Source organism: Opisthorchis viverrini, assembly GCF_000715545.1.
Source record: "Opisthorchis viverrini unplaced genomic scaffold opera_v5_128, whole genome shotgun sequence".
In the NCBI taxonomy this organism is placed as follows: domain Eukaryota; kingdom Metazoa; phylum Platyhelminthes; class Trematoda; order Opisthorchiida; family Opisthorchiidae; genus Opisthorchis; species Opisthorchis viverrini.
In genome coordinates, this window is record NW_008751782.1 from 393,939 (window position 1) to 421,676 (window position 27,738).

General features: G+C 44.2%; 1 protein-coding gene across 1 annotated transcript in view; it reads right to left on the reverse strand.

Moving 5' to 3' along the window:
- Window positions 1–16,732: 16,732 nt before the first annotated feature.
- Window positions 16,733–27,738, reverse strand: part of T265_06196 (hypothetical protein) — a gene marked incomplete at both ends in the record, with an annotated part of 34,796 nt that continues 23,790 nt past the window's right edge. Inside the window, 10 exons of the mRNA XM_009171404.1 lie at window positions 16,733–17,348; window positions 17,475–17,960; window positions 20,001–20,474; window positions 20,900–21,190; window positions 21,753–21,896; window positions 23,748–23,943; window positions 24,101–24,544; window positions 25,033–25,363; window positions 25,755–25,978; window positions 26,359–26,553. Of these exons, the coding sequence (XP_009169668.1) occupies window positions 17,159–17,348; window positions 17,475–17,960; window positions 20,001–20,474; window positions 20,900–21,190; window positions 21,753–21,896; window positions 23,748–23,943; window positions 24,101–24,544; window positions 25,033–25,363; window positions 25,755–25,978; window positions 26,359–26,553 (2,975 nt within the window). The remainder of the gene's footprint in view (window positions 17,349–17,474; window positions 17,961–20,000; window positions 20,475–20,899; window positions 21,191–21,752; window positions 21,897–23,747; window positions 23,944–24,100; window positions 24,545–25,032; window positions 25,364–25,754; window positions 25,979–26,358; window positions 26,554–27,738) is intronic.

Consider the following 27,738-nt stretch of genomic DNA (forward strand, 5'->3'; position numbering starts at 1 on the left):
TTCTCGGTACAAGATCGAGAAGAGAAAGACAGCAAGGAGCATTTCAAAAAGTGTTTCTTTGTTTCTCGGTACAAGATCGAGAAGAGAAAGACAGCAAGGTATAGTTAACAAACTAGCCATACTCATGATTCTGGGACTCCTCCCAGGTAGGTATTTTGTACAAACCTCTCAGTCTTCACCTAGTATTGTTGGCTGTACTGAAACAGAAGGTCGGTTCAGATAAATTTCGAACAAATGACCTGTTAAGTTGGCCACCCTCAGCGCTTCAGCGGCTTGCAAAACGGGACGGGTTCATTAATCATGGTGTGAGCAAAACCGTGGATTCTGGTGAACTTCCGGTAATCTTGATCTGTCCGCTGAAGCAGGACACAGAAACGTAATCGACGCTCATTGACCACGTTTGTGAATAGGAGATGAATGGTGATGCCTATTTACAGAACGCACGCTTGTTCGGTGATCTACCTACTGCCTCTACGAGATACCAACATCGAATGATTACTTGCTTGGTGTGATACTATTTCTGGTGCTAAGTCGAATACCCTACTGGAACTATACTATTCCGAACCGCAGCGGGAACGCAGTTGGTTGGATATGGCCTTAAGATTAGATCAGACAATCACAGCTGGTGATTAGTATGGGTTACATTAGGCCAGTTGCTCATAAAACGTTGGCTCAGATGGAACCACCAAGCCATCAACACCAGCTGCAACGGGGTTCCGTAGATTATTAGTCCGAAAAACTCCAGTATCTTATATCTACAAAGTTAGACGGAGTAGGGCGCAGTTTTTCAAGAACCTGTAGCTGTTTTACAGCTATTTTCATCGGTTCACTTGGGCACACAACGATTGAGTCTACTGTTACATATCGTTTTCCGTAAGCGGCTGATATTAGAAGTAGCGGGGAGATGTTGAATATGTGTCGGCCTTGTCATGGTTAATTTCATTAGAAAACCTTCCGAAAGATTTCAGCGTGTCAATTTGAAGTGAGAATCATTTTTATCAACTATGATGAGGATGCGCAAAAAATAATTTCAAATCTTATTCAACAAAACATGATGGTTGGAGTGATCAGAAATGTACGTTACTCCGAATTTTATGCAGTCAACGTGTGGCTCGTTAACTCTATAGATCCTACCGTTTTCTGAAAAGAAGCTAACGAGTTAAATAGTGATGTAGAAGCTGAGGTACTGAAGCAATGTGTGAGACAGATGCTGGTTGAACCTAGGGTTTTTGTCGATCCAGTGGAGACGTTCTCATACATAGATTCAGGTATGTCAACCTCGTTAATTAGACTAAAATGTGGTCTCTACATCAAGCACTGCTGGAATTTGGTCACTGCATAAAATATGAAAATTACGTTACTTCAACGCTAGCTTATACACTGGGTCCCATTTCGCATCTGGACTATTCATGTGATGGAGCACAGATTCATTTCACGGAGCATAACAGTGTCCTTGATTCCTCTGTGCTATCAGAAAGGGACTAACCTACTCTCTTATTCAATATCTTCAATAACTATTATTTATTAGTTGTAAAGTCGCAAAAGTACTTTCCGCAGTGGAGGTTCCAATGAACTGTTAATTCAGTCAGTTTATGTACTCTTACCGACCTACTCCGGCAAACCATGTACGAGTTTGTTAAAAAGCTGAACATTTCAAATTGCTTCGCTACTGAGCAACAGGTCAAGTCGTCCGCGTCCCATATGATAGTGGTGTTCTCACACATTCCAGCTGGATAAAGTCAGAAAGCCAACTAACGTGTGCATTCCATAAATGCCGCAAACACCCACAAATAAACGAAATGTGTTCAGCAGGCTTCAAGCCCCTTTGGCACTCCCTGTGTAACGGTGATACTACTGATGGAGAGGCATGCGAGTAGTATGTGTTGTCCTTGGAATTTCGCTTTGTGTCTCTTGAAAAGGGGAGATCTGTTGCGGAATTTGTGCAGTCGCTTTGTGGCATTTGCTTGGATTTGAGCAATCAATGACTGGAGTCAATGAATATCCAGAAAAGTTCAAGAAGTCGCGTTCAGAAGAAGATGGATGTCAAGTTTTTGTAAATTAGATGCAAATGAAAGTTTTGCTTCCCTTTCCAATGGTGTGTTGCCGGTCAGTTGGCAGTTTCTAATAAATAACTCCGCAGCGAAGGCCTTCTTCCTTTCACCTGATTAGCAAGTCCTGAAAGGTGGGCCAGTCGTTCGAGGCATCGGACTTACCATTCACATCACTCAAACGCGAATGCATTCAGCTGTTCAGACCTGAAACTTCAGATGCGTCCAGAATGATTTGATGGAGTAGTGGTAACAATCTCGCCTCGCATGTCACGTGTGCAGAGTTCAAACCCCGATACCACTAGCCGACACGCTATAATAAGGGTGAAACTACTCACCAGAATGATTGTGCCAGGACAGGAGGACGATCGCTCAAATGAGTGTCATGTGAGCGTGCACTCTACAAATTCCGCAGCTATCCAAAGTTAAACAAGTATATGGACGCGAAATAGTATCAGTAGAACCACTATCTCTGCTTGTGGTTGATGCTGTTCCAGGTGGTAGTTCTCCGTCAAGAATTTCAGGTATATCACTCTCGTTATTGCGAAGTAATCAGGTGTAAAGTCTAGGTGGATTTGTCTGCGCGGCGATTTCCGAAACTTGCGCTCAAAAATAGTCCGACTCTTCCCCGTAAGAGTTCATCTGAAAGCAATAGGTCCCAAACTTGGCTGAGGTTCAGTAGGACTCTGTAACAAGGTTCCGTAACCGCCCAAAATCTTAAACATGTTTGGACCTGAAACGTCCCCGGTTGCACTCGCATCTCCCAAACTTACCGCCGTCCAAATGTACCAGTTTGTCGCATCCATCATGTATCGTTCCTCCCAAATAATTCTCCGTGGGAATTTCGCCTTCGTCGGTACCACCCGGTGAAAAGTATCAGGTATTCAATTGTATCGGAATTCCGCCGGACAACACAATAAGCTTCTCGCAGAACAATGGTCTCTGAAATGCCACCCGGGTTTTCATAGTCTGTCCAGAACTACAAGAATCTTTAGCGTTTCCAAGTCACTGCTGTAGTCCTAAATAATTTTGGGGAGATCTGTTGTATTTTGATAATGTTTGTCGGCGAAATTCTAACCATCGTATGATTCCAAAAGCCAAACGCGTTATCAACGCTTTCGTAATGTAATTCATAGGAAAAGAGATGATAAAGTTCTTTTTGCTTCCGTTATCTCTGACTAATGTTTAGCTGCCCCAGATAGCCCAGTTTTTGAAACGTCATAAAGTGGGGGAATTTCGAGTTTAGATTTGGAGTGATGACGCAAATACAACGAGTGTGGAGTTGTGCTCGACAGGAAGATCAATGATTCCGGCAAAATACCGGTTCACTCAAGTGTTAACTGCCCCATCAGAAACTGTCAGTATTATTGATGCGAATCAAGGGTAACCTTGAGCGCGACTTTGGGATGCATTAGTTTCTCAATGAAGACAGTGTCACCTAAGAACTTCCTGTTTTGCTGATGCTTTGCTTTTGTTACCGTGTATTTGCTTTCGCAGTCGAAATCTCGATGCGTGGGGACCTTACACAGAGTGAGCTGAGTAGAGTTTAACCGTGAAACAAGTGGATCAAACTGATACAAATGTAACAAGAAAGCTGCTCACAGACCGGAAGTTTAGTAAGACATGGCTTTCGCTCGCAGTATCTTTGATGTTTCCAAACTATTTATGATGAACTAAAAGAGATAAAAACCGCTATTATTCTCGGAGGTTAAATCCATTTTCAGTGATATATAACTAACCGAACCTTACGCTCCCAGAGTTTGTATACCCCGTACATCGTTCAACCATGGGCTTATAGGTACATTTGACCGCGCGAGCGCGTTTCTCGTCCCTACTCTATATCACCTGGGTAACTGATGTTTATTTGTTCAAACATTTTAATCGGACCGCATCGTGAATAATGTTATGAATTTTACTCGCACAACTCACGGTGGAGGAAAGATTCACATTAATTTCACATATAAGCCGTCTAAATGTTCATAAATTTATAGTATAGAACAATACTACTTATTAGCCCACAGTTTGCTCAACTAAACATATGGAAAACCAGGTCCCAAAATTGTCAATTCCTTTCATTCCCTAGGGATAGAACTATACTTGAATGTATTTTAGAAAGCTTAAGATGCTCTGTGAAGCTTGACACATGAACGTGACAGATTTGTATTCCTTTCAGAGACCAGTTGCCCTGGGGAATCCTTTCCGGCTTCTCAAAGGACACTCTCCCTCAACCCTGCCACACACACACACACACACACACACACACACACACACACACACACACACACACACACACACACACACACACACACACACACACACACACACACACACACACACACACACACACACACACACTCACAATCAGCAAACCGGCTTCAAAAGGCCACTCATACAAGCTCACAGAGTTTGTCGGTCCACCCGGAATTGTTTTTATCTGAGTGAAACTGGAGGAATTTTTGTGATTTTGGTTGTGTCGCGAAGCAGCCAGCATCGAACAGAAAATACAGATACCCAGGATAATTCGCTTCTTCTAAGTAGTGGTTTCTCAAGAGGAGCCAAAATGTCTGAAATAGTTTCACCTGGTTTACGGCCATTCCTGGACGGCTTTTCTACTCAGGCTCACATGTATATTCTTCTTTGGATACAACTTGCAGGTCTGTGATTGTGATTATGCCCTCTAAAAAATATATGGTGACAGAATTCGTATTAGGTGTACTAGCAGTGACAGTAGTAACCAGCTCGCTGCGAAACCTGCTGTAACGGTGATACCACTGATGGGGTATGCGAGTAGTATATTTCCCTCTTGTAAATTCGCTTCTCGTGTCTTGAAAAGTGAGATCTGTTGCGGAATTTGGAGAGTCGCTTTGTAGCATTTGCTTGGGTTTGAGCAGTAATCAATGAATATCCAGGAAAGTTCAGGAAGACGCGTTCAAGAGAAGGTGGATGTTCAATTTTTGTAAATAAGATGCGTATGAGAGTTTAGTTCCCCTCTCAAATAGTCTGTAACTGGTCAGTTGGTATTTTCTAATAAATAACTCCGCAGTGATGACCTTCTCCCTTTCGCTGGTAGTGACTGAGTAGCCCAGTCCGGGTAAGCTAAGTGATTATAAACCCCAGATGAGGCTGAAGACCTTGTCCGGTTTCCAGCGTACTGGTAACTTTCGATGGTGCACTATATGACACTGTTGGTACCCTTGCACCAGTTCCAACCAGTACACACGTGAGACTCCTAGGGTTCAAGTATGATGACTGTGGCAGGTACTAGAAATCGAAGGCTGACTTTCATCACCACGCACGTGCCCGTCCCGTGATGATGGTTGTTGCCGTATTCCGACACATCACCGGCATGACCACCTCTCAGCTTAATGTAGGCGAACGGGATCTAGTGAAGAATTACGGTGCCCGCTGACCCCACAACGAGTGACAGTCATTCTTACGCCTGACTATTTTATCAATCTTGTGATAAGTAGTTGGCGCTGTTTGCGAGACTGAAATAGATATTACTGATTGACCGGACGTCAGCAGTGAAACCAGGCCCCAGCATATCAGTATGAACAGACCACTTCGTGCATCAAACAGCTCTACATTCATCTGAACCAGATGCCTATAATTCGTGGTGCAAAAAAACCGTGGATTGCACCTTATTACTTCTGGAATCCGAAAGTGAGATTTCATTCTAATCTGTTGGAGAAGTGTAACCTGTATTAAGAAATCAGAGCAGTTCATCATGAAGTTTACTGGAAGCATGTTCATACTGTGGATGCCATTTTTCTCAGGCCGCCAGAGTAAACAGTGTGAGGAGCAAAGCCTGGTTTCTATTGCAGTTATACAACGATCTTCCGTGTTCCATGGTAAATACGGAGTTTTAGAGGTTAGGAAGCCGGGCTCTTTTTACCACATTGTTGTGATGAAGTCGCATTCACTAAGTCAGCTATGCCTCTCTCCTCCAGAGGTAGAGTGATGCAGCGTATGCATACTCTGGGCAGAATGGCCCAAGTGGTTACAGCGCGAATTTACCGACCGTAAGGTCCGTGGTTCGACCCCGACCTCTGCCACTCGACTTCCCCTGTTTAGGCCTGGGCGACCTAGAAGTATTCCAGCCCTCGTGCTTCCTCCGGGTGGCATGGCAGTTGGGCACCGGAAGGGCGTTACAGCTGAACCATTATTACTATTATTATTATTATTGCTATTATTCTATCATAAAAAGCACTGTACAAAGAAACTTATGTTGATCATCATACACAAATGATCTCCGTTTATAACACTTGGATGGCGGGTCAGATCACGCTCTGCTTTCACTTGGCTGGAGTTTGATCGAGCCACTTACGGGACATGTGGCCCGTGGGACAATATGCACCTTGGGTAATGCGGGACTAGGATGAAATAAGCTCACGTAAGTGATTTTTCGCTGATTAGGCGATATTGCTCCTGCTCCGTGTTCTCACCTCACGAAGACAAATAGGGGATGTACGCCAGATTTACACCATGGTTCAATCACCGGTCCCGAAGATTCCTAATCAAACATTACTGAACCAACTGACACTACACTCCGAGTTTCTTGCTTTGGTTTCATGCCTTCAAAATTGTTCGCCGGACGATGTAGCCGCAAGTTGCACCTACACTCACTGCAGTTTGGATTCCTATACCAGGATAGCTATGTGGAGACTATCTTGCTCTGTTTAGCCGCTTCTCAGTAAACGCCTCTAGTTTCAGTTTAGCGTTCATGAACATATCGCGTGCTCCTGATTTGACCTAGGAAGACTCAGCTGTCTAAACTTTCAAGGTTGTTGAAGCACTCTCAGTCCCAGTTTGATACCTCACAAAATCCTAAAGGAGTGCTGAAGTTTTCTTCATAATTCATGGTTCAACACCTCAGACAATTATTATTCATTTTAGCAGTTGTTGAGGATAGCGTCACAGATTATGTCGAATCCATGACATCACAGTCGATGTCTATACTCTCGTTGAAAGCTGGATCACCTGTGCACAGAGTCGGGCTTGTTCCAAAGGCAAGCTCGCTGATGAAGACAGTCCGAGCTTTCAGTTGTGCGAAAAATTTTATTTTCAGTCGACCTTTCTTCCTCTAGGAGAACTAAATCTCTAAAAGCGAAAGTCCCGCAGAGTTAACCGTTTCCTCCTATGAGCAGCTACCTGAAAATCGGCTCACTGTTTTAGAAAAATACCAAATGGTGAATAAATGAACCTATTTCTTTGTTTTCGACTCTGTTCATTCGGTTTGGAGTTGACGAACACGTTTTTCACGTCAAGTTGTTATATTTATTAAACGGAGAAGTTATTGCTTTATGTCCGTAATATTTTTTGGGTATTATTACCCCATGGTAAAGGTAGACGGACTACAAAGTGTCTGATTTTGTCTTGTCCTCCACTTCACTTGGAACAATGTGTCCAGGCATGTGCATCCATGCGTACGTTGGAACGGGTCTCCGTCATTCTGTAACCACACAAGAACTTGTTTTGCTGAGTTATGCACCCTCCAATCAGTTCGTCTCTGAACATCTGTTGGAAGTTCCCAGCCAAAACCTTAGAAATTATATTTTCTCAGGGATCAAATTTTTGGTTGAACGAACATTTTCATTACAGACAGTACTTAACAAAATTGACAGGGAAGTGTCATGGCTAGTCATAAGCCAGCCATCCTTGGTGGCCCAGGCTTTGGATAGGAGATCAGATTTATCCACGGACCATTCGTAGATTTTAACTGATAGACACATGCTCCAGAAAAACGAGACTATAGAGGGCGACAGAAAAAATGGTTGAAAATGTTGCACGTTAGGGAGGAGAATTTGAACAAACTTGAAGGTTGACAAAGTTTCAGCTGACCATTGCTCAATGACCACTAACGGGAAGACAGTTGGGCTTTCATAACTAACAAGATATTTTTACCGTTTGGGCTGTTCACACTGCCAAGGTTAGTGGAAATGATATGTCAGTTCGATGACCGACCGAATAAAGTTAGAACATGGTTCGCGTCCTCACTGTATTATACCGTATTACAGTTGATTTGGTCAAAAAACCATGGTATTTCTGGGCAACAGAATGGTACCGAATCCACTAGGTCCTTTGTTTGTTTCCTTTAACATTTCCATCCCCATCACCTCCCTGAATGTGAGCTATTCTTTCCCAAATTATGGCTCAACTAAAACCTAATTGTCGAGAAATACACTCATTTGCAAATCAATTTGGTTTTCACGGGAGACTCAATTGAATCTCTCGTTTATGATATTCTACAACCGGATGTGCTGCACACAGGCCGCCTCATGTTCCAGTTGGCACGATATTCGAGATATCGCAGTATATCATGAGGCGGCCTGTGTGCAGCACATTCAGTTGTAGAATACCATAAACGAAAGATTCAGTTGAGTCTCCCGTGAAAACCAAATTGATTTGCAAATGAGTGTATTTCTCGACAATTAGGTTTTAGTTGAGCCATAATTTGGGAAAGAATAGCTCACATTCAGGGAGGGACTGTGCCTACCTGATAAGCCCAAGAAGAAAGAAACCGGCCGTGGACTGTCGAAGAGTTTTCAGCAACCTCGTGAGTCTTCATCTTGTAACTTTTCCAAAACAGCTTGTGCATACCGGCCAGTGGCCACTAAAAAAAGTTGACGTTTGGAGACTGTTTTCGTCGGATCTGTTTGTTGCATCTACGTCCTACCCAGAAAGTCAGAAAGGTACACTCTGTTCAGCTCTTTCTGTTCTTGTCTACCACTGGCTATATTTCCGGTAATTTGTACAAAACAGCGTTGTCAACCCAATGAACCTTGAAATTGGGGTGAAGTTCGAAAACCCACTACTTTATGAAGTTGCGTATTTGTCATCAAATTCAAGAGGTTCCACTTCTATCGTGGAGATAATCTGACATTGACTGCAGAGGTTTCCGTTGTATCCTGCCCCACTTAAGGACAAAGGAACAAGGACGGTGTGTATTGAAATGCACTACTCATAAGGTTGCTGAAAATCCATAGACAGCCCTTCTTGGGGCTCATCAGGTAGGCGCAGTCCCTGGGTTTCCGTCAACCTTATGTTCTACTTGAATCCAAATTGGACCGTTTTCGAGAAACACAACTTGTGAGTAATTTCCTTTATGGAACATCATAAACGAGAGATTCAGCTAGGTTCCAGGTGAGTCTCTCGAAAGAACCAAATTAGTTTGCAGATGGGTGCATATTCGCTAAGGACGGTGTGCTTTATCACCTGTTTTTGTGCGTGCCAGCTCGAACTGATTGGGTAGACAGATTCAAGTGAATCTGGATAGCAGATATCCTCTGAACAGAAACAGGCCGAAATTACCGGTAAGTATTATGACACAGTAAAGTGTGGAATGAAAAGAATGACCGATACGCACGCATGCATCGTACTGGCAACACTAATCTAAGAATATGGATAATTTCTCATCATAAACGGGTGAATGCAACTGTAAAAGGGTATAAGGTTTGTACGAAGGAAGGAAACAAAGTCACAGCTGGAATTCATTTCATGGCAATTGCCAGTGCGTTTAAAATTTTGTGGTAAAATGGACGTCTTCATATTGCCTCACCTTTTACTGTTAGTCCCTTTTTCTGAATTTATCCTAAATGGCTACTAATGATGAGTCATCAAGTACTGGATGAAATGGTCTGAGCTAACACGGTTCGGTTTTAGCCACTGATTTGTAGGAAAGATGATATCATCATTGATACATGGATTGTTGTGGTCCCGTACTGCGCACGTTTGGTTTCGATTATCCTACCCATAAATAGCCGAAAGCCTTGTGCACAGATCCATTCGTGTCAGAAATTATGAGCACACGAACCTGTAAACTTCCGAATCGAAGCTTAAAAAACTCTGCGGGATGTCAAAAAACTTACTTTTACCTCTTCCACCGCAGTAGTACAATCCACCAATTTGCGTAGTAAGTAGATTAATAGCAAAAGGATAGCGGTGGAACGGGGTAATCCCGGACCAATCGCGTCCCGTTCTTAAGGCAAACTGATATCATGTTTCAAAATCTTTTGTGAACAGAACCTGAGTCAGTACTGATTAACCAACGCGGTCTCAGTGAATTCGAACAACTCCGAGCTGAAGCTGAAGTCAAAAACTGTATTGGGGTCAACTCTGGTACCAGTGGACAAAATGTTTTTGGTGATCGATGTGGCAGGATTTCGGGTTTGCGCTTGCCGTTCGGTCTGTCGGCCGACAAATATTCTGTGACACGTTCGCATACGCTGCTATCTATTCGGCAACTGCATGCGAAATGGTATACATGTGAGGCGGAAAGATTGGGTACAATACGCAATGTTCATCGGAGATTGATCTGTCTCACTGATGACATCCGGATTAATTGTTTGGCTGACTACGTATGACCAACTGCAGCACGTAATTCCTGACGTATGGTTACGCAAAACTGGTGGTCTGCCTTGGATTGCAGTCTGATGAAAAGTTATTTCTTCCCTACTGAATAGTCAAGCTCTCGCCCGCTGCTCGCGGTGAACATTGAAAATTTCCCCTACCCTCCTTAAAACATTTCGCTTCCTTCCCCGATATATTCCACATCAGGCTTCTTTTACACGTTAGATGTGTAAAACTGTGCAAACTATGTAAAACCATTCCGCTCCGGGTGACATTTACACCGGATATAGCAGCACTTATGCTCCGATCATTTGTTTCTAGTCACATGATCTAGTTATTTGAGTACAAACTTCGTGGTTTAAGAGGCACATAAACTCTGTGATGATTTTTGCCCGGTGTGGGTTCCTGTGATTTTCAGGTACTGAAACAACCTAAAAGTCCAGTTTTCATGAATAATGTGAAAGTGGACGGTGATTCATAAACTGGGTTTGTCTTAATAGAAAGCCAAAACGAAAGTGAGGTTTACGCAAAATTTTTAGTCGACTATGCTGCGCCGAAACTGCTTCATGATCCAGCCAAGCCAAAATTCAGTATTATGAAGTATCTTTCAAATTTGAAGAGGACGCTTTGACAGCTAACTAATTCCTTCATCCATTTCAGAGTCAATGTTGCGTACTCAAAAAGTGTGGCAACAAGGTTCATCTAATCCTCTTATTTGGGGGTTAAATATGTTCTGATTAGTTCAAGCTTGCTCCAAGAAAACTCACAATTTGTTCCATAGATGGGAAAATCATTTATAGATGAGCATTTTAGCCGATCTGCTAAGCCATCGCACACAGCGCAGCGTAGATCTGGTTGAGTCGGGGTTATGGCTGATTTTGAGAATTAACTTGCTTAACCTGTGTCGTCACGTGCTATGATTTTCTAGTCTATGCTTGTGGATTTCTCACTGCTTGTGTATAGAAGCCAGTGGCAATAAATTATCATAATACATTATGTTCTACGTACATGTTTTCCCGCCAGTGGTACCAACATGAAACCGGTCAAAATTAGAACGGTTGACGCAATTTGTCATGTTCTTGTAGAAAAAGAGTCCACTGCCTGCTGTGAGTTCCCATTCACACAGTCGTTTTACGGTCAGTTCAGGTATGCGTCCATATAAATCTTCCAGTTCTCCTGCAGTTGCGGGGACTTCTGTACTGGGTAACAGAACCTAAGCTAACAAGATGCCTGAGTCCACAGCTTAGATTCGTTGGTTGGCACTGGGTAAGATCCGGTTTACTTTCTATCAGCCGTAATTTCTTATATTTGGGAATCTGTTGGAATTCCACACGCTTATCGACACGATTAACCGTCAGAACCTAGGAAAACACGCAAGACACCAATCACTTCACTGTGCACAGCTCATTTACGAACTCACCACGAAGCGAGGCCAGGATGGCTTATCATGCAAAGATACGCTGATGGACTCCGCGAACAACGAGCAGTGTCACATGCGGTGTGCACCGAGGAATGAGACCAAAAAGTTAACGAGAGGGTACCATCCTAAAACGTCCAAATAATGGCCCGAAATTGTCGTGCGTACAGCCGAACATTTGAGATACACAAGCGATGAAACAGTTTGGCCTTTTGTGTACTTGGGTAGTATGACATTCGAATGGTAGATGATATTGAGTAGGGCTGCTTACCGCGCATTCATACAACGTGAGCCACAAACAGACTTCGTAACAGTAAGCTTTGGGTCTGAGAAATAGGTGTGATCAGATCCTAAAAAGAATGTTCAAACACAGGACCTTTCGTCCTAATTCTAATTTAGTGCTGGATGCACAAGCATTTGTCATTTGCCCGCCTGATTAAACTGTTTCAGGTTGTGACTGTGTGGTTCTGTTTGCGAGAACAGTTAATCAACCACCACTGTCTAATAGTTTGCCTGAAGTTGCCCAAATTGAATTAAAGTTTGTCCGCACACGCAAACAGCAGCAAGAGCAGACCACGGTGTCTTGAAAACCTAACCGAAACGGACTAAACTTACAGCGAACAGTAACGTATTTATAAGGTACAACAGGCAGAACATGCGCAGGAGTCCATTTGGTCGGCTTAATACTTAGGAAATGAACAAGCCTTTGTATCATCAAATTAAGTTGAGTAACCAAGACAATCGATGGGATTGCCTAGAGAAGCCCCCCAGACTAACAATCTATGAAACCTTTGCGGCCGAAATCTAAATGTTAGCAAAGACCTAAATTGGGAAACCGCCCTTATAACAGAGAGTATCGGACGATGTTCTACAGCTTTCCAGAGAAAAACAATAGTTTGACTCACTTCACATCCGACAATGACCAGGACGGTTAACTACCGTTGCTAGATATTTTAATTTCATGGAATTCGGATAGCTCGGTTAGTGAGTCGAAAGCCTACGTGGGCGGATTAGTAGCTTCAATTTACGATCTTTCGTCCCACTTTGCAATGCGACCCTGTATTGACGGTATATTCTCAGCTTAGTTCTCGGTCTGAACTTCGCAAGCCAACGTTCCCGTCAAAACGACCACCGACGGTGTACAACGTATAGTAACGCACAACACCAGGTCAAAAACACATACAGCGCGTCATATGTAAGGTGTATGCGGCGCCATTTTCTTGATACAGCACTAACAATCGGTCTTCGGAGGATGCAGGGTCGCAGTTGGCTGATGGGTCCAAACTTTCGACCAATCAGAGCTTGCCTTGATGGTGGACGGACAGTTTCTTGATACAGCACTAACAATCGGTCTTCGGAGGATGCAGGGTCGCAGTTGGCTGATGGGTCCAAACTTTCGACCAATCACAGCTTGCCTTGATGGTGGACAGGTAAGCGACCCGTCATTTGGCCAATCGCGTGTAGACAGGCTTCTTGGCCATAACAGTGCCTAGCCGCGAGCGGTAAAGCGGTATCGGTGCGGAATTCCGCGTAAAAACCCTGATCGGTAATTTGTACTGCAGGGCCGGAAAAATCTGTACAGCGATATGCCGGTTGGCAAGCTCCAGTTAGGTTGCTAAAAACTTTGAGAAAACGGTTACTCCGACCCATTCAAGGAGCGCAAGCAAAAGTTAAACGGTACAAAAGAACCAATAAAAATGGTTTTAAACATACTGTTCTGTACTGAAGTATCTGATACTGATGATTCATAAAAGCTTGAAACAAATGTGGCCGTGAAAGTCTTTTTTTACTTTTGCGCAAATAATAACGTTAGCTCGCACCAGAGCACTGCATTTGCTGCCTACATAGAATCGCCACACTTAGTTGTGCCAACAGATCATTGGACGTAGCAGTTAGCCTGCAGACGTGTGGTGAAAAGTGGATTGTCGGAACTGACGAAAGACGCGGATAAAAGAGTATATGCCTGCTCTGAGGTTATCGAAAAGCTCACATGCTGTCGCTCATTGAGGTCACACCTTCAATCACCATATGGGTGGTCGAGACAAGGCACAAGTTTGAGCTGCTGTCACTCGAAGAGATACAGTCAATCTAAAGGATTAAATTATTTAACATTGTTGATCAACGGACACAAACAGTTGCTATGAGTATAAAAGGCTTAAGGGAAGACATGAGGTTTCTCTGATTTTATTGGACCAGTTAAACAGGGAAGACAGTTTTGATGCGGTTTACACTATCTATGTTTTACACATTTGTGGCTGCAGTATACGAAATGATCCAACTACAGAACTACTTTGTTCTCCCTGCACTTCTCAACTGGATTTAGTTTTACAAAGTGTCAGATATGTCTAACCAGCTTAGAAGGCTAATAGTATCCACCAGTTCTGTGAGAATGTCCGCAGAGTGGCCTTATCGTAGCGCTTTATCATGGCGTTCTGGAATCGAACAACAGTTCAGAGAAACAGATTCGGAAGTCGAATGTGAACAAGATGAACTGAGCAGCTAAAAGTAATCGCATATTTGAGAAATCATCATTCACATCGCGATAATTTCAAACACCAGAGGGGATAAATAAAACTTCGCTTCTTCTGACGTCTCCATTAGTAACCGTTGTATATTATTTATGCCTCAGTAGTTTTGGTTGATGTGACGTCATTCAGAACCTTCACGAAGGTAAGAGACAGATCAGCGTACTTAATATTCCGATAAGATTTGAAATGTGCAACTTCTGGTTGTTCGCTTTAAGCTCTTGTGAAATTTTGCATTCTCCACCTCAACAGTATTTTCATTATCGTAAAATTTCATACACTATTCGATGGTTTCCTTGTTCCAACATACCTGTCCGGAAATGCACTTTGAAACGTATGACATATGTCTCTCGTTTTGTCACATGTAGTCAAGGAATGACGCGTCCCGGAAATATGGATCAAATTTCTTTACACAATACTAGCTGAGTTGTACATAAATTGGATCTGTTTGATCGACATTCTATACTACGCATGTATTGAAAGAGAAAGAGTTCACTGGTTACGGGGGTTAAGACACAATTCGAATGCAACCGTGGATTTTCGGTTACTTCCTGGCAGTATTTCTAACTTCGTGCTTTTTTTTGGGTTGCATAGTTGCTGAACTCCAAGAAATGTGGCAAACGAACGGTTATTTATCATTATTGTTATTTTTGTTGATGGATGCGACTTCGATATACTTCATAAGTTCGGGGGTAAACTCTAGTAAGTCATGCTAGTGAGTGGCAACATTGCAGAAAATCAGTTTCCTATCCCGTTGGTAATCCTCTGGACAGAAAAACGTTAGCCATCACATACTGTGACACCTGTGAATAGCCTCCGATAGTCCTAAAGGACTCAGTGAAGGTCTTCAACTTCATGTTTGAAACCACTGATCCACATCTTTAAAGGAGAAACATTTCAAACAGCGCAGGACTCGGCTAGATTATGGGTCCAACAGGGCAAAGCGCTGGACTCGAGTCTCGCTCTTACTGGAGCTCATTAGCAGTGTATATACTTAGCAGTCCCAAAGCAGCTGAAATTTGAGGCAAGCGTGTGGTCACTACCATACAAGAGGCACCTAAATTACTACGCACGACCAGGTAAACGTGCTCACATTCGAGCGCCAGGACAGAAGAGGGCTGTTAGGGCGAAAGTGATGAGTGTGAATTCTACAAATCCCCCCAACCACTCACAAACCGGTAAAAAAAATCGCATGACAGTGGAGACAAGCTTGAACACTTTTGCCTGTTCGGAGGTGAAAATTCAGGTGCGTCCAACTTGCGCTGGTGGAGTAGTGGTTACACGCTCGCCTCGCATGTCAGGTGTCCGGAGTTCAAACCCCGGCAAGGCCATTGGATACGCACTGCTGATGAGCTCTAATAGGAGCGAGCCTCGAGTCCAGTGCTTCCCTTTGGTGCAGACTCACCAGAGTAGTTACTCCAGAACACAGGGATGAACGTCCAAACAAGTGGTGGGAATATGAACTAAAACAGAATGAAAAATTTGCCCACTTTAGACCAATGGGGAGGTCAAGGTGCTCCATCGCGCTGAATCCCAGCACTTGCCCAATATTTACCTGTTTTTTTTGTGAAGCCGAACAAAATGAGTAAAATATCCAATCGCGCACTGATGAGATCTCCTTGACTGACGACGAAACTGCTACAAGCTTCAAACGGAACGTTTTGTACCCCGAATGCAAGGGCATACTCCAAAGTCAAGAGGACAGGAATTTATCCCTACATAAGTCCAACAACTGCACCCACACTGTTTGGTCACTGAAGATGACGCAATATCTTCGGGATTAAAACGGCCGATAGAATGGCATGCATTTTATTACTCTATTGAAAAAATAGCCAAGCATAATTCCAAGTGTATTGAACTCTCTGTAGTGAACATATTCCGAATAAGAGACTTTATGTCCCTCCGGAGTTGTATTCTCTTTCCTGAGAATGACCTGTCGGAAACGTTCCTGAAACCGATTCCAGGAACCACTCCTTCTCATCCAACCTCCCTTTCTTCTTCCCTCTCAAAGAAATCACCTACCCATATCATCGCTCAGCACCGTGAGCAGTCGCAAGGTGTCCTAGACGCAGGTCATTCAGTGATGAGGGTTGGTGACCGTCCCCTGAGTGCTTTCCCACCGACCTTATTTCCCCTACCCAGATTAACGCCAGGGGTTTGTAGGCCCTACCATATTTACCTCACGAAAACCAGCCCTGATCCATCAACCATGTGCAGGCATTCAATGGATCAACAGCTGTTGACTGAAAAATCCACTTCGAAGGCCAGCCCTGACTCAAATCCTCTAGGATTAAACTGCTCGGATTTCGAGTAAACAAAACGTTAATCCGATATTCCCATGATCGTTTCCTCTCGGCAACTCCACTTGCTTTGATATTTAGACTGTAACAGATTCGGTAGAACACAAATACCGGTAAGGTAAAGAGAAACAAATCGCCAACCGAGTGTTTATGTGTGATGATTGAACGGTTAGAAACAGAATAAAATAGTTAGCGGCCAAAATCCATTGCATAGAAAGATGCATCCTGGCCCCAAGTGAAAGCACACCAGATTTTCTGTCGTCGTTATTGTTCTCACTTTCATTGTGAGCTGCTCAAATCGGTAAGAATGGTCATGAGCACTCAGGCAAAAATACATCAAAGTAAGTCAGTAGAATACACAGTACGAATAAAACTAGTCGTGAGAAACCGATGAAGGGTAACAGGTACTTCACCGTAGGTGGACGACGGAGGCTGGATAATTAGAAAACAGGGAACCGGGATAGACTAGGGGTGCACGAAGACGTACACACCTCTATGGAAGACACACATTGCTCAACATCACAGTAGGTTGGAGTTGACAGGGAAACGTAAGGTCGTTGTCATTAGGCGGTTGTGTTGTTTCAGACTGTACACATGATAATGGCACACGAGAGCCTCTAGGCTGCCAAACGATTGTACAGGAGGTCGTACAAACCCGTAGCGACCGTTGTCACAATGTATCAAGCAATGCTGAACGGAGGAATCCACGCTGAATGAAAAAGAAGACCGAATTTGACGATGAATTCACAAACATACACTATAAACATATATGTATGTATATGCTGTCAGCAGCGTGCAATAATTCCTAATGATATGTTGTAAAATTCACACTCACCGAACGGATAATACCAAACTGCTTCCATCTCCGGAGGAGCGAATGAGGAACGTTCCTGACGGCTTATCAGCAAGCAGTTGTTCTGCCTTCTCCCGTGTCACATTGGGCAGAAACCAAGCAGACGAATTGGTAATCTCTTTTGGAATGCTTAGGCCAAGATTCCCATAATCCTGTTCGCGTGAAAAAAGTGTTAGTAAGGAGGAGGAACGGGAAGATCTTGTTGGCAAAGTACCACCAGTTTCCTCGTTGGAATTTTGGTGATTGAGAATGACATCTTCTGGAACGCCTTGATGTTTCAGTGCCCGGTGAACTTCCTGGGCTTGGCGCTTCAGTTTTCTCCGACGGGTCGTTGTATGCACTTGCTCCTTAAGAATATCACGGCATCGGTTACTTTCGACTGCAAACTGCTGATTTCCGGCCTTGATCTGACGTTCCGCCTCCAGGAGCTTCTCGTGCAGTACCTCATGGAAGCGTTCCAAACTAGGTCTGGGGCCAGATTGAGGAGAAGCATCAGTCATTGAAAGTGAAGTGTAGCGACTTCCAAAACATTCATTTTCCGTATGCCAAGTTTAGCCAACTCTCTGATAGGAATCGTAGTGATTAGTTCTCTAGGCTAAAAGGAGTGATCTGACCCTGACTAACACTTCTCAGCCGGATTATTAGAACTATGAAAACTTTCCTCACGTCCTTTGTTCACATAAGATTCGGGATGTTACTGTCAACTTTCGTTTCCGTGCGGTGCTAACAGGCGATAAGATTCAGCAGCGACTGTCAGATTAATCCTATCTAAAACACACGTGGGATCACCAGTAAAACATACTGGTAAGGTTCGCGAAAATTAGTCAGCTTGAGGAAAATGTGAAAAAACAAATCGTTCAGCTGTAGTATCCTTCCGGTGCCTAGCTGCCATGCCCCACGAAGGAGGCACAAGGGCTGGGATACTGTCAGATTGCCCAAGCCTAGACAGGGGAAGTCGAGAGGCAGAAGTGGGGTTCGAACCACAGACGTTCCGGTCAGTAAGTTCGCGCTCTAACCACTTGGTACATCTCGCAAAATGTGAAATTACTGGCGAATTCATATGCTTGACAAATAGATCTGGAACACTGGTCAATTCAGTTTTTTCAGCTATTGAAGTGTGGTCGTTGATCGACTTTCCTAGGCAAAAGAGCGAAAAGTTCCATATAGATGATCGCGTCACCATGTCCTTGCGTTTAATAAGCTTCCACAAAAAATATGCACTTTAATAAACGACTCCAACTCTATACGGTAAAAATTTGAGTCTATCGGTTGTTTCTGAGAAATAGCTAAACGAGAAACCACTATGATTTGACAACAAATGCCTAGAACAATCAGTGTAGGGAGAGTACTGTAGATATATTCCGGTAGGGTTGGTTGTGGGGATTTTGTTTTTCTATAGGGTACGCGTGCATGCGATTTTATAAACCCCCATGTTAATTGGAAAAATCCGGTCCGATCAGCGCGGAGGCGAAAAAAACAAATATATGGAAAAATTATGTCCCGTACTGCGCACAAGTCAGCTTTCTGGAATTCACCGAGCGAGACACAAGTCTAGAATTTGCAATCAACAGAACAATCGACAGGTGCAGCTTTTCTCAATGGGACTGTAGCAACAAACCAACAAAAGACCGAATCCGCTGTTATTTACACGCAATATCTCATGACGATCGCAAAAATAAGGACCGTAATTCCTCCATTAGTATTATTTCCTTACAAAGCAACATCCTTAGAGCAACATCGCTGTCTCTGAAGGTCGACCAATCACATCCGAGATAATGAAAACTCAGCGTGATTAAATTTGCTAAATACAACAAAGCTAGTCCTCTTCAAACGGTTTCTACTCTGAAAAAGAGTCATGTGGGAAGGTCTATGTAACAGCACTGTAAATCTAACCTGGGGGGGGGCTATTATCAACACGTCTACCGCAGTGAAGCATCGGTGTTGAACACTGGTATGATGCTGTCGATGATGACGATCATGATGACTACCGTCGGTGAATAAGTTCCTTTAAAAACATTCTGGTCTATTAGCCATTCGATGTTCCAAAAAATTGTTGATCGTAATGGGGACGAACGAAAAAATGTGGATCTGTTCCACATGATTAGGCTTTAGACTCCTAGATCAACCTTGAACGCACCGCACCTTCGAAAGACTACTCGGTGGTTCAAGTTTGTCCTGAAATTTTGGCAAAGATCACCGGAATTCACAGACCAACCAGACACTCAGCAAGGGTGTACAATCATTGCACGCGCCAAATTGGCTGGAAAGGCAGTCGGTGAAATCTAAGATTAAAACCAAATTTCCGCTGAATTTCGCGCTAGAGAGATCCGAGATGGAATTTTCTGCAACATGCAGGGGACTCAGCCACTGCATGTATGGGCGATCTTCATCTGATCAAATGTCAAGTGGATGCTCTGAGTACACTCCCGTTTCGGCTCGCAATATGGTAGGCACAAGATAACCAGCTGTTCCAAACCGATCAGAGCAATACGAAATGTACTCACTCACAGACTAGAATGTTGCTCAAGTCGCTGTTGTTGCAGTTGAAGCCACTCTTGCAGTTTCCGATAGCCCTTAATTGATCGTGAAGCTTCATCTTTTGATTTCATCGTTTGTTCAGCCATATCCGAGAGTTCCTTGATTCGGGACTCGCACTGACCCAGTTCAGCGTTGGTACGATTTAGCTGCACAAGCAACTGATTCGGTGACAGATTACAAGCGAAAACTCCCCGGTCTCCAGATTCGGATACTGAACAAACCGACCCGGGGTCTGTAGGTGTACTACTCACAGCCAGTCTTGGGAACCGGTAATGTCGGTGGGAAATAGGTCGTAGAAGAATGTCTTCTTCAACCCGTATACTGTGAGATCGATAGTAGTCTATAAGCTCTGATACTAGGCGGAATATTGGTGGCGGGGGATCCACGACGCCGAAATAATCGCCGCGATGATAAATACGAAGAAGTTTGTTCTCCCCGTGGAGCCTATAACAGGGGGTGGATAGTAGAGAAACCAAAGTGTAATATGAGGTGAAGTGGGACTGTCTACAAAAGAACAGAAGAAAAAACCAGCATGATAAATCATCGCAGGACAGGGCAGCCAAATCCGGCAAGAGCCTGGAAGTTGAGACAAAACATTGCGGTCAGCATTCAGAGACTGTTCCGTGCCGCGGTGAGTGACATGGAGTAGAAGGGCGTTAGAAAATCTTAAATGAGATCGGGGCCGTAGAGATACGTTATGAGACAGACTCCTCGCAATAGCGATTGTCATAGGGATGGGTAACTGGCTTTCCCGTCAAGTGCCTACCTGACTAGTCGAAATAAGTGCTCAGTTCACGGAAATAATATGAACGTAAAGACAGATGCTTGGGGGAATGAATGTGGCGGGAATGTGCTAAACAAACATTTACCTAACAGCCAGGGTGAAAGCACCAACCGAATTCGCCGAAGCATCACGGACCAAGAAGTATCCGTCCGAAAATCCATCCATCACTTCGCGCACACCAGCCGGAGATATATCACCCCAATACCATTCCCGCGTGGACAGATCACGTGCATTTGCTGCTCGTGAGGTCGGACTTGGAGGGGTGTCAATGGTTGGACTGGACAACTGAGATGTATTCAAGCGTTCCAAAGGAGAGAATTCAACTGTACCATAGTCAAGCTTATCTGCATCTACAATCAAATGAAACAATAGGCGGCTATAGCATACATTATTAAAATTCACAGACTCAAAGGGACAAAGGCAGTGCCCAACGAGTCAGGGATGAAGCAGACAAATAACACGTAATATATGAAGAAACAGAATGGTTTGTGTGCGGACCGCACGGAACTTTGCTAATCTTTTCCGTTTAGAGGTTGGTCTAGTAGAGCACCGACTTCGAAATTCCAGCACCGATTTTACCACTGATAAACTCCGGAAGGCATCTCAAAAACCGGCATTCATTGTGCGTTTATTCAGTGTTAAATGGATTCAACTTATCACCTGTAAACCGTGTACCATAGGCACATTGTTCCCATCTGCCACAGCTTAGAACACCGGAAATTGGGAGATTATGGGAAATACAGCCAAGCTTAGGAGGCGATGGCATGCATGGTTAGATAGGGAACCGGGTGGTTCCCCATTGAAGGAGGAAGCTTTGAGACAAAAGCCCCACAGGCTGCGCGATTCTGACGTTTCGGTCAGTGTCGTGAACCATTAGTGAGTTGACTCCCGAAGTTCCCATCCAGAGAGGCAGCAGTTGTCGAACCGACTAAGTTTACCTGTTAGTGCTTTCAAACTTCGCACACATGGCCTTTTCGATTCGAAGAGTAATCTCATCTCCGAGCTGTCCACCGGAAATTACACAACTACTTAGGTAAACAAATTTATCCACCACGTAGACCGGGTCATCTTCAAGAATGAAACTGGGTTTGATGCATCCCCGTCTTGTAGCAGCATTTTACACTTTGCAGGTGTAAAGCGCATGCAAAACCGCGCGGCAGAATTGTGCAGGTTGTTTAAATGGCTTGCATTTTTTGGGGGTCTGAACCAGCGAGAGCAGTATCGTCCGCATACTCCATTTCTGTGGACGTTTCGGTCAGTGTCGTGAACCATTAGTGAGTTGACTCCCGAAGTTCCCATCCAGAGAGGCAGCAGTTGTCGAACCGACTAAGTTTACCTGTTAGTGCTTTCAAACTTCGCACACACGACCTTTCCGATTCGAAGAGTAATCTCATCTCCGAGCTGTCCACCGGAAATTACACAACTACTTAGGTAAACAAATTTATCCACCACGTAGACCGGGTCATCTTCAAGAATGAAACTGGGTTTGATGCATCCCCGGTCTTGTAGCGCATTTTACACTTTGCAGGTGTAAAGCGCATGCAAAACCGCGCGGCAGAATTGTGCAGGTTGTTTAAATGGCTTGCATTTTTTGGGGGTCTGAACCAGCGAGAGCAGTATCGTCCGCATACTCCATTTCTGTGAAACAACGTCCCGGGGGCATCTTGATTCACGAGGTTTCCCAGGCAGATAGAGAAATTTCAACCAGCACATCAATAAAAAAGTTGAAGAGTAAAGGTGAGAAAGGGTAATCTCGTCTTACACCACTAAGCGTGGCGAAAGCTTGCCGTATACTCGTACGCGCCCACAGGAGCTCGCATAGAGTTCCATCATAAGACATATAAATTTACAAGGGACACTTTTGATAGCCACACACAGCCAAACTTTCTGACAATCGACAGAGTCAAAAGCAGCTTTCAGATTGAGAAAAACGACCAACATGGGACGCCTGAAGGAGTGGCACTGTTCAAGAATTTGTTTCAAGATATGATCGATGCATTCTCGACCAAAAGAAACTCAGCTTGCTTCTCACGAGTCTATCTCCCCCGATAATCAACCAACCTGTGCAATATAATGCCAGAAAGCACCTTAGATGTAGCTGATGCCACGATGGTTCTCACATGACGTTGTTGCACCCCCTTTGAGGAGGAGCACCATCCGACTGGTATTCTATTTTCGTTTCACACTTTGTGCATTATGGATGTCAGACTGTTCACCAGGACTTCACCATCTTCTCTGAAGAGCGCAGAGTACAGACGATTCACACCAGGCGCATTTTCGCGCTGGAGCATTGATATCTCAAGTTGGATTTCGGTTGTTGATAGCGGATCGGTATCAATGTTCCATTCAGGCTCATTGGGTTCTTTCAGTGTTTGTGTTGAAGGTGCCCAGCTGACTTGTTCCTTGGAGTGCTAAGCCCACCGCTGAAGACAACGCATATTGTATCACTGACACTCACATTATTTTGATCGGTTGGTCAAATCAACTGAAACAGAGCGTGGTTGTTGACTGCAGCGAAAGCCTTCTCCAGTTCCTATGGCTTCGTAGCTTACCAGTATTCTCTCTTGTCCTTCAAGCTCTTGATTATCCTACGTTCGAGGGAACACCGTGTGCCACCACAGTAGCTAGTTTCAGCAGTAACAGCGGGATTTACTGGACGCGAGTAGTAGAGTTATATAGCTCGGATAAACGCCTCGACACTTGTGAATTACTGAAACTTGTCGGAGTTGATGGTTGGAACTGCTCTGCATTGGCAGGTATAATGCTGATGGAAAGGGAAGTTATAACTGGGCTCCAACAGTGGCATGATCAGAGTCGATTTACGTACCCCAGAAGGAACGACAACCCTCAACTGAGACTTTCTATCGGTAACTGATTGCCATATGGTCCAATGGCATCGACGAGTGTCTTGCAGTTGGATTACGGATACTCACTGCCCCCGTTGACCTTCCGAGCACAGTTGAACCTTTAAGAGCCAAATTCCATCCAATATAGTCGGTAGGATCATTGCAGCACAGTATGACAGGTTTAGAACGGGATCATCGTTGCTCGCCAAAACATTTTCGATCCCTCCCACTTCCTCCTTAGACCAGGCCAGTCGCGAATCATTGTCAAAACGGAAACATTCGACTTGAAGGGGAGAATGGGGTGATTGGAATCTAAATGTGCATTTTGATTTTCCGACATAATTCAATGATGCAAAAACACTGAAAGAGCCCCCGCACTCTAAAAGACAGTGAAAAAACGTCTCAATCAGTTACGAGGGAATTACAATGAGAATGCTCACCTACATTCCGTCTTGAAAACTTGTCCGCATCACACCTACTCTCCACGCTGTCTTCCGTCAAACTCTTTTTAGGCAACGGGAGATTCAGAATGGCAGGGCCTAACGGAGCGATGTCACTCGGAGTTGTGGCTAGGGTGAAAAAAACTGCCTGAAGCGCGCGCAAGTGAACTTCTAGACCAACAGCGAAATCGATCAATAACGGCCAAGGTGGACGAATCAGGATCTGCCGGAATACGAGAAGCCAGCTGTTGGGTTTGCAGAGGTGCTGGAACCGGGAGCCAGAAGTCGCATTCTTCAGTTCTTGGGGTTCAGTTGCTAAATAGTCCTGGAGTTTGCGTTGATGAAACCAAACGAAATCCAAATGTTTCATTATATGCGACAAACACACGCGGTGCAGATGCGGTAGTTTGGCGAGGAACAGGTGCACGGCTTCTGTTCGTTCGGCTAGGAAGCAGAGACGGCAAACAACGAAAAACAAAATGATGACTCAGTTATCACACCCTTCATCACATGGCGGCGATAAGGTTCCCAGAATAAAATAAAATCGTTCAGCTGTAACGCGCTTTCGGTGCCTAGCTGCCATGTCACCCGAAGGTGGCCCAAGCCTAGACAGGAGCGCTAAAGATGTCGAGGTTGGTTTCTGACAATAATACTCCGGTTGGTGAATTCACACCTTAACCTCTGAACTATCTCAAACCAAATTCCTATGATGTCTGGATAGAAGAACCCTGGATGTCAAGTTAAGGTAGTCCCAGGATGGTTGATCCCTGAAACGAAACCAGAAGAGCTGCACAACTCACGACATAGCTCACATGAACACGAGGTCATTATATTTCCGTCGAGACACTGGAATTCATGTCGGATTATTCAGGAAAGTTTATCAAGACGTCTTTTCAGAAAAAGTTGAAGGAGGATCTTGAGTGGAAACTCACCAGCACTGGTGACCGACGACAGGCCACAGAAATTCCGATAATGATCTTCCGGTATAACTGAGACGGGTAGAGCACGAAGAAAAGCCTTGAGAAGTTGCGTAAGCCGAACGACATCTGACTTGGAGCCACCGGTTGATGGAAGACTATGTGAGAACTGTCGGTGTAGCTCCACAAGGGTACTCGTCAGTGCAGTCTGTTGATATGCATGAACCAGATTGGCCGGATCAAGAGGTCGCTCCTCGGAAATCAAAAAGCTATCAGAAGCAATCCGTTCGATTTCATTGGTACACGTCAACAGGAATAAGGGGACGTCTGAGTATTGATCCAATACCTGTGGGAGATGTCGGCCGAATAGACTGTGAGTCAGGGAAAGTAATGCACAACGTGTCACCCTCCACCGCAACAATGCATGGTCAAAACGTACACATTTGAACAGCCGTGGATTGCAAGAAAAGCGTGTGTGTAAACTTGTCAGCAGGCCAAAGTTCCGGAAAAATACATGCCTTCGACCATGCAATATGGATATTCAAAGAAATCTGAAAGGACTCAACCATGACTCTCAATCACTCGTAATGCAGGTTCATGACTACAAATATCAGCCCAAACGATCATACCGTTTTCCATTGTCATTTCGGTAATAGAGTTATAAGAATCCAAAAGCGGGCAAGTTGACTGTTTTTTTTTACAATATCAACCTTAAATAGTAGTACGCTTAAATGTACCTGGTCTTCCAAGGCCACACCAAAGTACAAACTCGAATAAGGAGGTAATCTTCGTGGTAGATGGCTATACTCCAAAGTCTCTAAACCTGGTAGATCCCCAATTTCCTCGGAGGACTCTGTTGAAGGAAGCAGTTGAGGACAGTTGGGAAGATCATCCAGCGATGCACACAGTCTGTGGAAGATCATTCCGCATGACTGGCATTGCAAACCCTGACGAAAGAGGCCTGCAATCGAAAGAAAGTGATGGAATCAACAACAGCAAAACATATCGGTTCGCAAGGAATGTATACGTTTATGTGTCCGCAAAAGGACCTTCTGGATATATTGTCTGTTCGTAAAATCATCATAACAAAATGTGTTAGTATCAGCACTTGGCAAGGGACCGGCATGAACGCAGTAGCATTCACACACGCAAACAATAATTTGGCTACATCGCTGCCGAGCAATACACACGAAGAAGTAGCACAGAAATACCATGAGACTGTCCACGTCTGGTGTTGAGCCCCGGACGCCCTGGTGGATGCTCGTGTCATTACCTCCGCAATACACTAGATTACAACTAAATTTAAGAATCTCCTATCTCTGTAGCAGACAACTCTCATACCAGTGAGGGGGTCACAACTTTTAAACGAAAATCGAAATCGTTCAGCTGTAACACTCCTCAAGTGCCTAGCTGCCATGCCACCTGTGGGAAGCACGAGGGCTGGGATACTGCCAGATTGCCCAAGCCTGGACAGGGGAGGTCGAGAGGCAGAGCTCGGGTTTGAACCACGGACCTTCCGGTCAGTAAATTCGCGCTCTAACCACTTGAGTTATTAAACGCCACTTTCAAACGAAGAATTATCTTACTTCGTATGAATCGTCAAAAGTCTGAACTCGTCTAAGAAATATGGAAAACTCGGTGTGCTTCAACATGAAGAACGGAAATTCCGAATGTGACGTACGCAAACGAATGTTTCAAATCATGTTGAAAGTATCAGGAGAATGGACGGGAACTTTTGTTACTGGGGGAGACGCGTTGACCGTACCTAAAAGTTGCAATGAACAACTGCGGACTAGAGCCCCTATTTCCTAATTTTATTTAATGGACATCGCGAAACGGGCAGTACCGAGTCCATTGTTGTTGCCCTTGTGGAACGCCCGAGTATCGACTACTGACCTCTATAGATGCTAGCGTAGCTGGGACAGAAGCAAGTCACCAATGAAATTACAGCACACCTCTTCAGTAATTGTATGGTTACAGCCTTGGAAAATGCTTCGGCCTAGTATGGGTTTCCGGTTGTTTCTAAGATCATTTTGTAGGATTCTGTGATCCCTTGTTAATATTCCACGGTCATTTGCGATATGGAACCTTCCATGCTACGGAAGACTTTAGAGTGAATAAAGAATCTGACTAGGATGCTTCAGAAAACGAATTGGAAACAAACAAGACGCCATTCTAATCACCAGACAACCCAGACCTCGCACTTCCGATAAAAACCCGAGAAATTCAGAAAGAGATGTACAATATTTCCACTCAGAGATGGAAGACGTTTCAGAATTTCATGTCAATTTTTCCATTTTCTCTGTAGTTCCCCAAAATGGTCCCTAGGAGGTCAAACGTTCTTTTTCGTCGTGATGGCCTCTGCTCGGACGATCGGAATAGGGAATTCTCCCTAGAATGCTGTTACTTCGATCGTTTCGGTGTCAAAAGTTCTCTAAAAAGTAAGCTGTGTGATGAAATGGCTTTCCCGAACTTCAACCCACATCTGAAATAAGTAGACTCTTCTCCAAAACACGGCTGAGTGCTAAGAATCCAAGGATAACAATGATAAATATGCACCGCAACTCAGAAAACTCCACAGTGTGGATCATCTCACTACCTGGATCAGTGCCCAGAGTTTATTGAAATGCCAGTTGTAAGCAGAATTGCCTGCGTAGGCCGACCCCGAGTATGTTATTTATGTTTAAAACCGTACCATCAAGCAAAGGTGTGTCGATCCAG